Genomic DNA, 17,981 nt, shown 5'->3' on the forward strand with positions numbered 1-17,981 from the left:
AGATGGGAATGTCAGTACGGATCATGTTTTTTGAGGAAAGATCTTTCTCCGTCATTTTGCTATGAATTTCTCTGTGAATCCACACTAGGAATTATTTTTAAAAACAAAGCAAATTCTTTAAAATGTCTTAAAACTACTAATTACTTGTTCAATGAAATTGCAGGAGCTTATCTGTAAAATATCTATTTGTATTGGTCTAAAAGGAACCTTAAAAATTAACCTTTCATATTTATCACTCCAATTCAAGCAACCCAAAGCTTTTTCAAGTCTTATACAACTTGTTTCAACAGATTATGGTGTATGCTTAGTGTACCTACTCCTCTTGCGCATTTCGCTGTGGAACTCAGTTATAGATTCCTGTGACTTCCTAGACCAGGTGGTGATGGTATAAAGCCGACAGCCAAGAGAATAAATTAAAAATTGACAAAGACAGCATTGTATACAAGAGGTCATTCATCCCATCCTTCTCATTTAGTTACTTGCAGTTTAACAATTCCTTACAGTTATATAGCACTTTTCTGGACACTCCACTCAAAGTGCTTTACAGGTAATGGCAATGTGTAGCCCCACCTGGATGATGTGTTGGCAGCCATAGTGCAAAAGAGTTTGCTTTCCCAGGAGGTCTCCCATGCAGGTACTGGCCAGACTCACACCTGCTTAGATTCAGTGGGTTGCCACTGAAATTATCAAAGAATCCAATCAAGTTCTTTCTCAAAGTGTCTGAGAACTAATACTTCTGGTTAGCAGGAGACAGACGAGAAAACACACGCCAACCTGGGACCTAAAAGCAACCTATCCCAATCCTGATCGAGCAAGAATTTCAACCCTTAATCCCTTCTATTGCTACTTACCCAGAGTTAGGTGAGGAGAAGTGGTTTTCACATCTGCTAAAAGCTGAAGGAAGAAGAAAAGGAGAAAAAAAAAGGTGGCAGGTTGCTGTAATGAAGCAGACTGTACAATAATCACTGGTAAGGAACAGCTCAATGTGTTGCCAACTGTTTGCTGCCTCAGCAGGGGGAAGGATTAGCTCTGGCAAGGCTGCCACGCAAAAAGTCAACGTCAGGGAAACTCCGGAGCGACGGATGCAATCAAGCAGCTGGAGAGCTGCCGCTGGAAATTCGACTGTGTGTCACTCACTGTCAGGGCCTGTGCCTACTGTTCAGCAGGGGGATAGGTGAGCCAGGCCTTCACCGCAGCAGCTGAGCACGGAGGCCAGGGCGGAAAACTGAACAGCCATTTTCCGTGTAGGCCTGAGAATTACCAAACCCAGCCAGGAGGAAGGGATGAGAGGGCATCCGTTTCATTTTTCAGTTGGTCACTAAATCAAAGTATTGAGTTCAATAAAACCAGTTTTGCGTGGGGTAATCAATAGAAAACCAGCTTTGATTGCCTTTAATTCTTGGAAGAGATTCTGAGGTGTACCTAAAGAAGTTCAGCAGAGGGTGGAGGTCTTTAATGAAATATAATTCCTTACAGTTAAATAGCGCTTTTCTGGCACTTTACAGGTAATGCAGACTCCCCTCCACCACCACCACTGTGCAGCCCCACCTGAAACATGACTGGAATTCTTCAGTACAACAAGTAACAAATAAGTTACTTATTTAATATTAATAAATTATTCTTGGAAAGACCAAGCACATACGATATGATGCGTTTACGTTTTCAGAAGGCTTTTGATAAAGTTTCTCATAAAAAAATAACTTAATGGTGCCTATTAAGATAACCAGAGTGTTTAGCATTTTAAGAGATTCACTGATGCTTTTTGTGATAAATATTACTGTAATAAAAGATCACTATTGTTTTTCTTAATATATTAAAACATTTTATGTTAAATAAGAATATATGGACAAAATCCAGATTTAGTTTAATAGGTGTATGTAGTACCATTAAAGGCCACATGTGATCCAATAAGCCTATTTGTTTTCCTTTTTGCATATGTTTCTAACACGTTAAAAGTACTAAAATGACCTTACCAAATCTGTGAAAATTAAAATAATTCTATCAAAAATATGTAATATGTTACTCCACACATCACACGCATCAAAATGATTAATTGGAACAAATCCATTCCATCATGAAACAAGAACTTGGAACTTACATCCATCCATCCATCCATTTCATAACATATTCTAAAAAACACACTGGATGAGAAGCCAGGCAAATGCATATCAGAAACAGAGACAAACACACACACTCAAAACACCAGATTTCCCCAGAGGCCAAATAACCTCCCAGCATTGTCTTTGGACTGTGAGGAGGAACTCCATTTTAGGGCAATGCACTGTATATACCCATGCTATATATGTAATAAAATAAATGTTAACTTGGAAAAACCAATTTACTTTCATTTATTTTCTGCCATGATTATTGTCAAGTATTCTGTTAATGGAAATCTCATGTTCAACAGTGTCCTTAATGATCATTGTTTTGGGCTTAGATATGGTAAGAGTCAAAAATACCCAATAAATACTCAATTTATTTGTTCATATACCTCTCTGGAGAGAAAGCCAAATGCAAGAGTATCAAAACGTTTCTCAATTTCTTTCAAACCTTTGTTTTTAGTGCAATATAGACACCATTCCCTTTTAGGGCAATACAGTGCATAGAGCCATACTAGGAAGAAAACAAATGTGAAGCTAACTTGGAAATACCACTTTTCCTACATTTCATTTCTGTCCTGAAACATACCCATGCCATCACAACTTGTCTATGTTTTGTGGGAATTCTAACCCTAACCCTAGCTTAGGTTTGGGAAGGTTAGGGTCAGGGCTCAGACCAGCTTCAAAATATCAATGCCACCTTCTACTCATTTCAAGGGAAAATATACTTCAGCAATTGAAAACAACAGTGAGAACCCACATAGCAACCTCCCCAAATCAATGAGAAAGCATCATCAATGCTTAAATTTTGTTTTTTGTCAAGTAAACTGTTAATGGAAATCTCACATTGAATGGTGTTCTCGATGAGCATTCTTTTGGGCTTAGCTAGGATAAGACTCGGGAATACCTAATAAATTGTCAATTTACAATAGTCACATTACCCTCGCTTACTGCCCTGTCTTTCTCACACCTGAGGAAGGCCTCACGGTCCATGGTTCTTCTTTATTCAGCAAGGAAACAAACAGTACTTGTTCCTTTGCAGCCTACGCTTTCTGACTCTGCTACCCACCTGAACTACCCACCTCAACCTACATCTGCTGTGACCTACTATGCCTTCCTCCAAATCTTTTTCTAGGTCTCTTCGTCATTCCTTCTCTTCCTGCCTTGTTCACTTTCTCCCCTCTCTTAAACCAGCATTCCACCTCTTCACAGTGACCTGTTCCAAGACCAGACTTTCCAACCACCTTCTATTTCTTTACATATGTCATCAACATAATATCATTCCTAAAGGATTTCACCTGAAATGTTATACATTTCTTTTGACTCTTATACCACCCAAAGTAACGCTCAGGTACTTCAACAACAATTTTCTAGGAAGCGAATGCTTTCTACCATTTTCTCCCTAAAGAAATAAATCATCCTTTCCGAGAACAACATCAAAGAGGTTAAGGAATTTCTACGGCTGACAGCTCCACATCATCTTCCCTTTATAACTAGCCTCATTAGGACTCTCAACACAACAAACATATTTTTGAAGCCTCTAGACAACTAATTGACACTTCTGTCTATCTCCCTCTCCAACAGGACCCTACCACGAGCGAGCTCTCCCAGCAGGTGAACCAGCTCAACATTGAACATCCCCAGGTATCTCAATTTTACCTCCTCTCCAAAATCCACAAACTGGACACTCCATCGTATTGGCATGCAACTGTTCCACTACATACATCTCAGCCTTTCTCCACAGCCTTATGAGACTGCTGGTTGAAGGTCTTCCCTCATACATCAAGGACACTAACCATGCGCTCCAACTTTGTAATGATTTCCAATTTCAGGGCCCCAAAAGCTACATTTTTACCATGGAAATCACATCTCTTTGCACTGTCGTTCCCCATAATGACAGTCTTACAGCCCTCAAGCACACACTGGACAAAAGTACAGTGCTTGATCCACCCACCCACACCTTGGTACGCCTTGCAGAATTGGTTCTCACACTGAATGCATTTTCATACAATAACCTTTTTTTACATTATTCTTATAATGGACACACAAACAGAGACTAAAGCAAGTTCAAGAGTTTTCTGAAAAAGGGTTTTTCCCCACCTCCTTCAGCATTACACACTACACTCCTGCCACGACCTCTGCAGGACACCCACTCCAAGGGAGAGTAGCAACAGTACTGAACTTCCTCAATTTGTAGAGGATTTGTCTTACTGTGGATTGAGGAACACTCAGCTCTTTAGAAATGCTTTTGTAGCCTTGTCCAACTTCATGCATCTCTACAATTCTTCTTCAAGGTTCTCTGACATTTCTTTTGATCAGAACACAGTTCACACAAACAACTCTTTCTTGATAAGATCAGTAACCAACCTTTGTATACCTTTTTTAAAGGGCAGGGCACCTCCAACCCACACCTCGTCTCATTGATTGGAACACCTGACTCCAATTAGCTTTTGGAGAAGTCATTAGCCTTGAGGTTCACATACTTTTCCCAGCCTAGACTGTGAATGTTTACTGACAAGAAGAAGTACAATTGTTTGTCTGTTATTATCGCTCTCATTTCATACCTTTTTGTTTGTTGTTTTATATCTCAGTTGTGTAGATTTAGTTTATGGATTTTATATGCACTTTGTAATTGCATTCTTTTCTTCTTCACTGCCTTTCCACGTTTGTTTTCTAGTGGCTTTAAGGGAATTATTTAAGGCTTCTCTGTATACAATATAGCTTTAAATGGTTAAAGTTTGTTATTATTAACAGAAGTCATCCAGCGCGACTATTTGAAGATTTTATTTTTGGACTGGGTGCTGTTTTTTTTTCATTCACCACGTGTTAAACTGCCATATAGAGGAATCTCAAGCGTACTCTATTAAATCATTCTTATAATACAAGAGCTCCCCCTGCAGCATTTATATTATGCTACATACAACAGTGAACCTTGTGAATAATACCATTCATAAATGCAAATCCAATTAAATTTGTAAAGCTCAGTATACACTTTATACAGTTATCACTGCAGTACAGCAAGTATGTCCAACCTGCTGTTCTCATCACTATCGTCTGGACGAAGCTTACTGGACACAAAGGCCTTTCTTAGTAGCACTGTACCGATAGGGCTCTGAGCTTAAATAGGAAATGGCTATATCTTATATTATGTGAGGCACGGAAAGGCATATAGTATGTGAGGCATTTGTCGCATTTTTTTTAAGTTTATGCTGCTCTTCCCAAACCTCAGATACGATTCACATTATTTTTCCAAAAGTCAGCATGGCTACACGAAAGAAAATATCAAAGTGATTGTGTGTGGGGGGGTAGAGATGCATTCACGTGATTCGTCTTTTACCGTTTTTTACCTTCAAAATCAGATAATGTACATAGACATTAGACCAAAGCTTGCCGTATTAGCTGCGTACGCAGCCGGAAGTCACAGCTGCCGTCATGCAAACGAGTTCACAGAACAAAGTCGCTTTCAGCAGGAATAATTCAAATTCACGATACCCGTGCCTTTGTTTCGAATTTGATTACATTAAGCATTGTTGTACAGGAAAATGTTTACAGATATTAATTTTCGATTAAAGCATTTTGCGGTTGAACTATTTTCTGTATACCTTATTGCAGGTGGAATATCTTTTCCTATCCAACTTCACACGTTCATTTCCACAATTACTGCTCTTGAGAGCTGGTCTAACTGAAATTGTTCCCCGCACGAATATTATCACTTCTGGCTCAAGGGACAGAGTAAAAGTGTTAAAATATTAATTAAAGTTCACCGATTATTTCACAAATTTTATACAAAAATATAGTGCGGTTTTCTTAAGAACATGGGGCTTTGAGGCAGAATACAGTCTTGTTTGTCTTACTCTAGGTTTAGCAATGTCTCATGACTAAGATAAATACGAAAAAGATTAAGCAGGGTTCAAACCTTTTAAGGAATGAGTAACTATTATACGGTGGGTTTTAAATATTATGTATAAACGTTTTAAATGATTAAATATGTAAACCTACACTGTCAAATTGCTCTAAAAATAAATCAATTTTGTAATATTACCAGCACCACTATTTTTTAAAGAAAATCTGCATATTAATCTAAACTTAAGAACTTCCCCACAAGCAAGTTCCTCTGCACGCATGAACTAATGCACTTGCAAAAGTTTGCCGGAAAGGAGGCGTCGATTGTCGTGAAAAAGCCGTGCGAGGAATGCTTCAGACAGGAACATGGGAATGGGTATTAACTGCAGGACTCCCGTTGTAAAAGTGAATAGAGAACAGTGGTTGATCATCATCTCATCGGGCAAGAAATTAAACTACCTGTCAAGAAAGTATTTGTCTAAAGTTTGCATAAACTAGAAGGAGGCAGTGAGTGTTTCCATACATGGCATCGTTTAACGCGGATGGTAAGTGCACCACTCGCTTTACGCTCTTGAAGCAGCCAAAAAATAAAACAAAACACAAAGATTTAAGGTCTTTCGCTGTTTGATTTATCTGTCATGGACAGTATTCGTGTCGGCGGAACTTATTTACGTTTCTGCAAATGGAAAGTTAAAGAGAAAGGGGTGGAAATGCACATACTTATCATCATAGTACAAACATAATGAACTACCATTCGAAAGCTTGCCAAGTCATGCGGCTACATAAACTATGTGCCAGTGGTTCATATAATCAAAACCCATATAGTGTTATAGCGTAATACGTCATCCGAAATACAGAATTCATTAGTGTATAAAGTATAAGTATCGAGTGTAAAAGTAGACTTAAACTTTTACAAAACATAATGGCATTTCAGTGAATTTCAATTGCAATTTATTCATCAAAAACTGGAATGCATGAATGTATTTTTTGTTTCAAAGTGGCATTTAACGAAGCACAATGAATTTATCGCGTGGTGTGTTTACACTTTTTGCTTCCTCGAGTACCTACTGTAATTGCTCTTTTATCTTCCACTTCCTCTACGAAAGTTTTACTTATGTGTTATGTTAATTTAAGCTATTGAAAATAAGAGTGGGAGATGGATGACATAGATCTCCTTAAAGTTTCCTGACCAACAGTAAATTAAATCACATGTATGTAATCACATGTTGACAATAAGAATCTCAAAAGTTTGAAACAGTGGATTAGCTGCATGAATCTATTGCTGTTATCGCACCTTTTAACCCGATCCTATTCATCTTCTAGAAAAGTTTTTTTTTTTACTCTGTCATACTTTTTTTTAGCTTTCAGGTTAAAAAAAGAGTAATTTATTACTTCTTGCATTTGCAGTTTCTGGAGCAACACAAGTAGTGGTCGAAGTTGGTCCCGATATTCACATTTGTGGAGTCTGCAAGCATCAGTACAACAATTTTGAAGCCTTCCTTGCCCACAAGCAAAATGGATGTCACTTGTCTACATCAGAGCCTCCTGCCCGCAGTATTGTGCACACTATTACAGGTAAATGTAAAAATAGAAGTTTAAAAATGTCATATTTATGAGAAACTATGCAGCACAGTTTTAAGATCACAAATCTTGTGGATTGCTATTTGTTCACTTAAAAAATCTTTTGTTTGAAATGTTTTAGCAATATTAAACATCTCTAGCAAGGAGGTATAGCTCTGTGGGTGACAGGAGTGGGTGTTATATGAATGCTAAGTTTTCGTTTGATGTAAATGTTTTTCTGAAAAAAGTGGGCCTTTGTCTATATTTCTGTGCGATTTTCCAGGATGGTACATTAGGGTTGTGTTAAATATTGTATTGTTTTTGTCTGTGGCTGTTTGTGTTGTGTGTGTATGTGATTTGATTACCTTTGATTCTTTCATATGAAGTACCACAGCAGAAACCACAGGCTTTGAAATAATTGTCACAAGGTGATGCATTAAAGGATTTATACTTAAACAATTCACAAAACATCACTTTGATGTAGAAAAATGTCGGTGATGATCAAACTCTGAAAATGTTCGTCAGAAGTAAAGCTTTGTCGAAACCTGCTAACAACAGTGTTTTTTAACCAGTATGTTAAGTGCTTTGTGCTATGTTTTTTTTGTATTTTCCACCCCCTCAATTAAGTGACAGCTTAATGCAGAATGCACCATCATTTCTCTTACTGTAAACGTAAAGTCCCATAATGCCTAAATTTATGTCTGAGTAATAGTATTCCTTGCATTACCAACATTGATCTGAAGAAATGTGATTTCATAAAAACACCAGGAGTTCAGTTTTGTATTTTAGTTGAATTAAAACTGGTAGTGTGAGGATATGGATATGACAATCTCCTGGTTGCCTGTCAGCATTATTGAAGGCAGGTTGGTTGTGAAATTATTTCTTATAGAATGAGTTTAGGAGTCTCCCCTTCATTTGCTACATCTAGGGAGCCATTTTTGGACTGCAGTGGTTACAGTAGGAGAAATTCCAGAAAGAAGGAAAACGCATGTCAGCTAAATGATAGTAGTTTTCCATTGACATTTAAAATTATATGCATGCTGGGAGGTCATCCAGGGACAACATGTTGACATCGGACAGCTGAAATCTCCATCTTCTGTGAGGCAGTGAACATCTGAGGTGGTGGCAAAGACTGACTTGATGGAAAACCAGGTCTGTGGCGATATCGTGGTGAACGTTATGCTGACTGTGGGTTGTCCATGCCAAGAAGTGCATCTATAGACCTGTGACAGCTCAGGGAGGAATCTCCTTTAACACAAGAACACTTTTTGTGCCAATCGAGGACAACTGTTCACTGATAACATTGACAGAGTTCAAAAGACAACTATTTCTGTAAACCTGCAAGCCAGCTTGGGATTGTTTACCAGCAGGATAGTGCAAGACCTCCCAGTCCTACGATTACAGTGCCACTATTACAAATGTTGAGGTCTTCTTGTTGCCCAAGTTCAACTGTGCAACCAACTCGCCAGTGTCACCAGTAAGACAGCTGGAACTTGCCAGCCTTTGTCAGCAGACTGCATCTGTACAACCTTTAGCAGTCTTTCGAGAGACTAATCAGGTCTGTTCCAATGCTGTCCAGATTGTGTTAATGCACAGAAAGCCATAAACAATACTGATATCTTAATGTTTTCATTTTGACCATGTAGCATGTTCCATGCTGAAAATGTATCAAGATTCTTTGATCTGTAATTTCATTCACATTATCTGTGTTTTGGTTGATGTATTTCTTTACAGTATTTTATTTAATCCAGTAAGCATGAGTGTTGTATTTATTTTGTGCCATAGCAAGAAGTTGGCAAGCTTTTATTATTCACAGTTTATGACCAGAAGCAATTGGTGAACCCGTTTATATTCTATGTTCAATTTGAGTGAGGCTTCCTCCTCATTAAAATACAGGTAAGCATTTTGTGCAAGAAAACACAGAACAATTGATTTTTCATGTTTACCCCTGCTGGATCAGCAGTGATCTTGTGGGTGTATTGGCTTTCTGGGCGCTAGCTATGTTGTACTTTAGACTTTTTGAACATTAAGTGATCCAAGATTTGGTATACCATTAAAATAATTATTAATTGCATATATAGTGCTTATAATCCCAGTGGATTCCAACATGCTGTTTGACATAAGTCATTATGTTTCATCTGTAGTCACAGCAGATCAATTGACAAATTGTTTCAACAGTAGGGTTAAGGGAGAAACTTACTCTCCATCTTCCCTTATTCGTTTGAACAGCGTCATGGGATCTGGAATGAAAAAGTTATCAGGAGCTTGGTTAAAATTCTCATCTGAAGGATGACACCTTTTACAACACAGTGTTCCTGCTCACCATAGTGGAGCATTCGTTTGTTGGACATTTTGGTCTGGCATGAAGAGTAGCACCTACTGATCCACTAATACTATAGACCACAGAACCATGGAAATAGAGGTATCTCACCACTGCCCAGGTCCAACAAATGAATTGTCAATGAATAGATGGCAAATTGTCAGATTTATTCAGGGCAAAATCTTGTAGCTGCACTGATTAAGTTGGTGCATGATCAGCACTTGTCTTGCAAACTATGTTTCTATTTCTATTTAAACAGATTCCAGCTCAGAATTTGTTTTTGAAGAAACATACCAGGCTTGTTCTCCAAGAGGTGTCAAAAAGATCCAGACAAAAGCACCTAAAACACCTTCCAAAAAGTTAAAACCAGCCCTAACTTCAAAGAAACTCTGCTGCTGCTTCTCAGGTTGGTAGCTCCATGTTTATTGCCTGGCTCTGCATCCCTTCCATATTACTGAGTGGAGGCCTTGTTCCCTGTCAACTGAGAAGTTTACCTTGTGGTTTCAAGTTACCTATTTGACCCATTTGTAGGACTAAGCTTCTGGTATTTCTGGTAAAGTACTGAAGTTTTAGACTGGTATTTACCAAATGGTGGTGTACAATTTGTCACATACCACCAGGATTGAGTGGGACAATGTATGCACTGATTACTGCACAACAGTAATGTGAGGTAACTTTGAGCTTTCACTGTTATCCCCCATCAGTGCTAACTCTCTTGTAGGCAACATGGGAAATGCATTGCGAGAAATGGCTGATGGGTCTAACAAGTTGGTCTTTTAGAGTATACACAATCTCCAACCATCCCAAGATGGATCAAGGTCCGTATTGGTAAAGTCAAGTTGATTAACGATTGGCATTTTCAGGGAGAATGTCTTTGGGGGGCTGTGATACCACTGCTCTGTTTATAAATATTTCCAGTGTTATTTATCATTCTTATTACTAATAAAAGATGCCTCAGACAGAACCCAACTGTTTAAGCTGTAGCTGAAAATATGAGTGCTTAATTTACTCCTTTTTCTGTTTGTTTTTATGCTACTTAAGTCTGCAGCTTCATAAACATGTATCTCCATAGGTAAATATGGAAGCCTTTGTCTGAACAGAATTAATTAACATTTACTACTACGCATTGGAATGAATCACTGTTCATTAATATTAGTGATATTTATTTGACTGATGCTTTTATTTAAAGTGACTTGCATTTGTATCCATTTTTACAATTGAGCATTTTGAGTGTAGTACCTTGTACAGGAGTGCAAAAATGTTTCTCCTGGTATTTGAATCTTCAACCTTCCAGGTATGAGTAAAGAGCACTAGCCACACCTCCTCACCGTTCATACTCCATTGAACATCCAAAATATAGAAATGATAAATTAGTATGATAAGCCATATTAATCAAGCTAAAAGAGCTGGAGAATAACCGATTCAAGTGAAGCATGGTAGAAATTTTCCCTATACGCTCCTTTCATTGTTTGCTGTAATCTGATCTGTTTTTAGGTTGTTCCTTCAAAACACAGTATGGTCAGAAAGATATGGAAAGACATCTTAAAACCCACACTGGTAAGACTGCTTGTTTTTTCCAAAATATTACACATATAAGGAAGGTAGTGTTCATTAGATATTCTTTTTTAAATTTGCACACTTTTAGATGCTTTCCAGATCAATTTAAAAATCAGAAAAGTCTGAAAACCTGATAGTTGGTCCATAGGGAAGGATAGTGATGTAAAATTTGTGACGTGCACAACACTTATAAATTCCATTCTTCTTGTACTTTCATTCAGTTTGTGATTTTTCATAATTGTGTTATCTGAAAAAGGAGTATAGTAAATGAATGTGCACAAAGCACAACAGTTATTCCAGTATTGTTTGCAACGTGGGCAATACTTTGTGTGGTATGTAACAAGTGAGGACAGGATAAGGCAGTTCACAGAAATCTGTCATTTGGTAATCGCTATTTTTAAAACTATTTTTAACTTTAATCTTTATAACTTTAACTTTCTTTCTGTAGAAAAAAGGAGGACATTAGAAAGTGCTTTGTAATGCCAAATTGACCAAGAATGTGTGATCCTACTTGACCCGAACTTGTTAATAAACGTTTCAAATGCATGTCGGGTCCTCGCAGTCCTAATTCCAGCCCTGGTGTTTTTGTCTCCCTAACCCTGGAAGGTGAGAAACCCTTCCAGTGCGAGGTGTGCAGTAAGAGATTCAGCCGGAGGGACAAACTGACCATGCACAGCCGCTCCCATACGGGAGAGAAGCCGCACAAGTGCAAACACTGTGCGTACGCCGCAGCCGACAGCAGCAGCCTGAAGAAGCACCTCCGCATCCACTACGACGAGCGCCCCTTCAAGTGCCAGATCTGCCCCTACGCCAGCCGCAACTCCAGCCAGCTCACCGTGCACCTCCGCTCGCACACCGGTGAGCTCTGGGCACGATCGGAGCACTTTATTTAGCTGGTGCTTTCATTCACAGCCACCTGGCTCCCAAAGAGCTTCTGGACTGTAAAAAGTGACATAGTCCAGGAATTGCATAGTGTAGAATGATTCAGCGTCCATAAACATTCAATATAAATAAGTAAGGAACAAGTTAATGTACTTAATTCCGTGCTGAAAAGAAGAAAAGAAACACAATGTTTCGGCTGTGGAGCCTTCTTTAGGTGAAACTCAAAGAAAGCTCCACAGCTGAAACATTGTTTCTTTTCTTCTCTTTTCAGCAAGAAATAAACCTTTACTTGTTCCTTTGCAGCCTATGCATGCTGACACAGCTACCTTCTTGAATATAAATAAATGTCTGTCCAAAAGCATACAAAACACAACAATGATAATAAATTACTTTACTAGTAGTAATTATAATTGTACCTCTCTGACCTCTCCTACATGATGCAGAGAAAAGTCCCATATAGGGCATCTTAAACTCATGCTGAGTGTGAGAAGGGACAGGTTTCACAAAAACGAGGTTTCGGATTCACTGCTATTGTAGATTTTGAATGGAATTCCAAAGGGAATGCACTTCTCTCAGTAAATGATTGAAATTTCCCACTGGGCTTATCGTCTTCTTGTGCCTCAAGAGACCTGGTAGATTAGTCTTTCTCTGAAGCCCAGGTAGTTTAGAAATTTAATTCTGTTTTCCAGTTAAATCTATAACAGTGAATTGCACATAAGCCACTTGCCTTTTCACATGTTTTTTTTTTTAATATGCCATATATAAACTTATATCTAATGTACTAAGTGTTGAATTGTTATTTAAATTAGGTGCTTGGTAGATCAAAAATCTCAGTTGTTACTGCTCATCCCAGCCTGGTTATAGGTAAAAAAGATTTAAGAAATTAAGGGCCACCGTGTTACTTACATTAAGTATTGGCAGTGCCGAAGTTCGGTAATGGACGTGGCAATTAGGGCTCTGCAGGTGATACTTTTGTTCATTCATTTTCTCTGATTGCTCCATTTCCTCTGATCGCAGGAGATGCCCCTTTTCAGTGCCATCAGTGTGAAGCGAAATTCAAAATCAATTCCGACCTCAAGAGGCACATCCGGATCCACTCCGGGGAGAAACCGTACAAGTGCGAGTTCTGCGACTACCGCTGCGCCATGAAGGGCAACCTGAAATCCCACGTCCAGATCAAGCACGGCACAGAGAACTCCTTCAGGTGCTCGGAGTGTGACTTCCAGTGCGGGAACAAGACAGCCCTCCGCCAGCACTCGCGCGAGCACCAGCCCGCGCAGCCCATCAAGTGCTTGAAGTGCAGCTACTCCTGCTCCAGCAGGGGGGCCCTGAAGGTGCACGAGAGGATCCACTCGGAGGACCGGCCCTTCAAGTGCGACTTCTGCACTTTCGACACCAAGCAGCGCAGCAACCTGATCATCCACAGGAAGAAGTTTCACTCCGACAAGGTGGAGGAGAGGCACGGCAAAGGCGCCAAGGGGGAAGAAGGCCAGAGGCAGGTCAGTTCCCGCTACCGGGCGAAGCTGGATGCTGCCCGCGCCTTCCGCTGTGATGCCTGCGATGCCTCGTTCGTTCGGGAGGACTCCCTGCGGAGTCACAAGAAGCAGCACCGTGATGCCCAGCTGACTTTTCTGCAGCTCCAGATGAACCCCAGGGATGCTTCATGCCCGGAGTCTCCGATCCGTCAGCTTCAGATGCCCTTGCATTCCAACCAGGTGTCCTCCTACGGAGACGCCCAGTTGAAAATCATTGTCGGCCACTCGCTCGGCCAGGATGGCACATTTGTTCAGGCATCGGTTGATGTGCAGCAGCCTAAGGGAGACTCTGTGCTCCTGAATTCGGATAACCAGGGAGAAGGCAGTGCCAATTCTATGATACAGCAGGTCAATTTGTTAACACCCGTCCAGCACATGGTACCTCACAATGAGGTCCCCATGGAGCACCAGACGGTTCTCCTGACACACATTGCTCCCAGTTCGGAGGACTCTCTCCACCAGGCTCTGATCCAGACCACATCAGTAACCTCTCAGGACTCCAACAACAGCCAAACCTTCATCACCACCTGCTCGGACCTCGAAGGCCTGAACGCCTTGATTCAGGAAGGAGGCACAGAAGTGACTGTAGTGACAGAAGGAAATCCCAACTCTTCCGTGCCGTCTTCTATAACGACGCCTTCAATCATCTCCCCACCTTTGCAAGACTTGACTTCGAAGCAAGCTGTTGTTGTTCACAGTGACTCCACATCTAATGAAGGTGGCAATCTCATGGTTCCCAACATCAGTATAAGCACTCAGGGGGTCATAATTCATAGTCTACCTCTTGTTGTTTCAGCAGCTCAGCAGCAACAGTCCTTAGACCAGCTTTCCTCTCAGAACATCTATTCAGACCCTCATGGTACTTCCACAACTATAACCTTGCAGTAGAATAAAGCATTTCAATTGCGGGCAATAGATTTTCTGTATGCAACAGGTGTGTGCAGTCCTGTAGTTGATATTATTAGTCTTGGACTATTTTTGGCATCCATTTCTGCAAAAGGTAACGGTTAAATTTCTGCAGAAGAGAATATAAGTTTCAAATGTCAATGTTGTTTGATCTGAAGCTCAGTGAGGAATGCACGCAGTATTAGAAACTTCCTGTCAATGGGGAAAAATGCATCCATTTTCAAAATGTTGTGCCTATGTTGTGGAGTTTTGACTTCAAGAATAGCTCCATGCATGTTGAAACCAACTGTGATTTAAATGATTAAATCCTTCCTCTGTTTTAACTTTGTTGAGCCCCCCAAGGACAATTAGCTTTGTTTATTTATAGACCTTTTCTGTTCATTAAAATATTTCCAACCTATAATGTCACAAAAGACCACACTAGCCACTTTATGTTATGTTACTTAATATCGGAAGCTCGAATGCCAAGTTTATTTTTATTAACATCGGTGGCAGTTCGCTCTGCCCTTTTTACATCTTGTAAAATAAAAGCAATCAAAGCTATTCTCAGATTGGCAAGTTAGCTTTTTCAAAGAAGATAAATGTCCAATTATATATGCATACTATGCAGGAAAAAATAAGGAAGGAGATATGGTTACAGTCAAAGTTTGCCGCTTTCTTGAGAAGGTTTATGTGAAATAAAAGCTTCATTTTAATAAAGATATGCACAGGCTGGGTGCTTGTAAGCAGATTAATCCAGCTTTTAACCATACTTAAACTCTGCGCACACAAGAACATGATGCCAAAGGCAAAAATGGGCAATGATATGATAGCATCAGTAGAATCTGTACTCCTTTTTTAATATACATTTATTATTGCCAATTACTATTTTTATCGCCACCAGATTTTGGAATCTCCAGCTGTGTGGGTTTTTCCCGTCTCTATAAGACGTGTTAAGATCAGAACCCCGCGCCCTTGCACAAGCCTGACGAAGTGTGGGAAGGCTCCTCCAGCCCGCCCACCTCCAAGCCACTCATTGTTTAACACATCACAGGCTCCACATCCCCGTGAAAAACCCTCAGGTTTATTTGGAAGAGAGGCACGTCCCTCACTGACAGCGCTGCCAGCAATTGCCACCCATGCCATGGCAGAGCTCAACTCATTTTGTGCCAGATGCTCGGGGAATCCAGGTGGCATTCGGTTACTGAACTGAGGCAGGCTCGTACCCGTGACGCCTAGGTCATAGAGCTCAACTAGCACTGGACAAGCACCTCTACCATTTGCAACACTTGGAAGGTTAGATCCCTTTCTGCTTACCACCCTTTTGGCGCTGGACCGTGCTCAGTGCTTGATTGATGGTGATGCAAAGCTGGGGCAACATGAAAGAAACAGATTCAGTTTTGTTTTGGTGCATTCATTGCTCATCAGCTCAGGATCGTGCGATCAGGTAACAGATCACTGTCTGTCCTAATAAGAACTATGACTAGAGCTAGAGGTAATTTGGGAATTGGGAACTCGCTGTGTCTAACCTTAGTGCTATTACACTAAATGTGTAAGCATAAAGTTCCAAATGACTTTTTACCTTATAGCGTATGTCTCTTCCTAGGGTAATTTTGGGGGAGGACCAGAAATTAGTACTTTGTATCTGTTACAGACGGTCCTTTCAGCATTTTTGTTCATTGATTACAAGTTTACAATTCTTAACAAGGATGGGGTACTTCTCTCTTATTGTGTTTGTGTCACTGAATTACAAGTATTGCTGCAGGTTCATCATCTTGCGCTATAAAATTGTATTTGGTGTTAAGCTTTTATATTCACAAAACGAGTGTGGATCAAGCTAACAAAGTTTCTGCACTTTGGTCTCTTTCAAGAAATATCTGAATGACACAGGAAGTGATAACTATCTAGCTCCAGTGTTTTACTGCAGTTGTGTTCACTGCTGAGCAAAATTCTTTTTGCATTGTTCTGCTGTTTTCGCTCATGTTTTTTGATCCTTATGCAGAAATGAATTGAAGATCGACATGGAATTGTAGGTTTCAGCCATTTTGTTTTCAGCAAACAGGTAATCCTGATATATGTTTTGTAGAACACTAGTGAGGCCATTTAGGCCTGCGGATGTATAGAGAGAAACAAATTATGTGAAGGATGAGGATCACCTGCCATTCAGTCATCAATTAAATTCCATTGGTACACGTGATGGACTAGCTGCTAATGTTTCATTGTGGTTTTTCATGTGTAATTCACCATCTGTTATGATCCCATTTTTAAACTTTCCAATCAATGTGAATTAAAGATTGCTAAATGATAAGCTTGGTTTCTTCTGACCTGCACTAGGCTTTATTAGTAACTATCAAAGATGTTATAATAGTAAAATACCCTGGTGAAGGCTTTGAGATGATTGTTGACGATCATATTATTCACACAGGGTTAGCATTGCTGACTTCAGTGCTGAGCCCTGGGTTCTGTTCCAGGCCAGCAATGTTATCTCGATGGAGTCTGGATGCTCTCCGTGATTGTGTGGGTTTACTCCCACAGGCCAAAGACATGCTGGTATGTTAATTGGCATCTATGAACATTTGGCCCTGGTGTGAGTGTGTACATGTCTGTGTGATCGGTGATGGAACTGGCTTTCCATCCAGGATGTATCCCATTTTGCACCTGCTGCTTGCCTGAAGAGGTTCCGGATCCCGTGACCCTGAATGGGGTGAGGTGCTTAGAAAATGGATGGATAGGTTAATCAAAGGAATACTTACAGGTGTGAATGAATATGACCCTTGTACTTTCTGGCATTCAATTACAATAAATATGACTTTGCTCTGTGAGCAATTCTTTTTTTAAGATGCTTTATGCTGTCTGTAACTCATTCTGATATTTTTTGTTCCCTGATATGTTTCGTCAGGGGTAGGAATTGAGCTGGAGGCAGCTGTGCGTTGGGAAAACTTGAATGTTTCGAGACTTTTGCATGGCAGCATATACTTGTATTGACTAAGTTCCAGAAAACTATAGAAAACATATAACCGTCTGTATGCCTGAGACAGGGGAACATTTCGTCATTTTAAATTTTCACTGTTTTAGCAGTAAGTAATCTCTTCATTTGGGATGCTGAACTTTGCATTTCACACTTTTCCTGAAAGGCTCCAGTTAGACACAGTTTTGTTTCATTTAATGTTTAAACTGCTGATACACAGTATGCATATGTCATCATTTACCATTAAGGCAATGACCTTGCCATAGGTGGTCCCATCTAAAAGTGACATCTAAATGTCACTTTTTACGTGTATGTCCTGTAGTCCACTGCAA

The 17,981-nt window shown here is 39.9% G+C and overlaps 1 protein-coding gene across 4 annotated transcripts; it reads left to right on the forward strand.

Annotated features, from left to right (window-relative positions):
* The first annotated feature begins 6,266 nt into the window (after nt 1-6,266).
* zfp64 (zinc finger protein 64 homolog (mouse)) lies at nt 6,267-16,989 on the forward strand. 4 transcript variants are annotated; one of them, XM_006639481.3, is made up of 6 exons: nt 6,267-6,487; nt 7,350-7,517; nt 10,082-10,228; nt 11,317-11,379; nt 11,986-12,237; nt 13,279-16,989. In XM_006639481.3, the coding sequence occupies exons 1-6, from the start codon at nt 6,466-6,468 to the stop codon at nt 14,682-14,684; spliced, it is 2,058 nt and encodes a 685-aa protein (XP_006639544.1). In that variant the 5' UTR covers nt 6,267-6,465; the 3' UTR covers nt 14,685-16,989. The 4 variants fall into 4 exon arrangements, with proteins under 4 accessions (XP_006639544.1, XP_069035583.1, XP_069035584.1 ...); XM_069179482.1 differs by lacking the exons at nt 6,267-6,487; nt 7,350-7,517 and adding an exon at nt 7,537-9,398; XM_069179483.1 differs by lacking the exons at nt 6,267-6,487; nt 7,350-7,517 and adding an exon at nt 7,537-8,654.
* Nucleotides 16,990-17,981: the final 992 nt, after the last annotated feature.

Source organism: Lepisosteus oculatus, chromosome 16, assembly GCF_040954835.1.
Source record: "Lepisosteus oculatus isolate fLepOcu1 chromosome 16, fLepOcu1.hap2, whole genome shotgun sequence".
In the NCBI taxonomy this organism is placed as follows: Eukaryota; Metazoa; Chordata; class Actinopteri; order Semionotiformes; family Lepisosteidae; genus Lepisosteus; species Lepisosteus oculatus.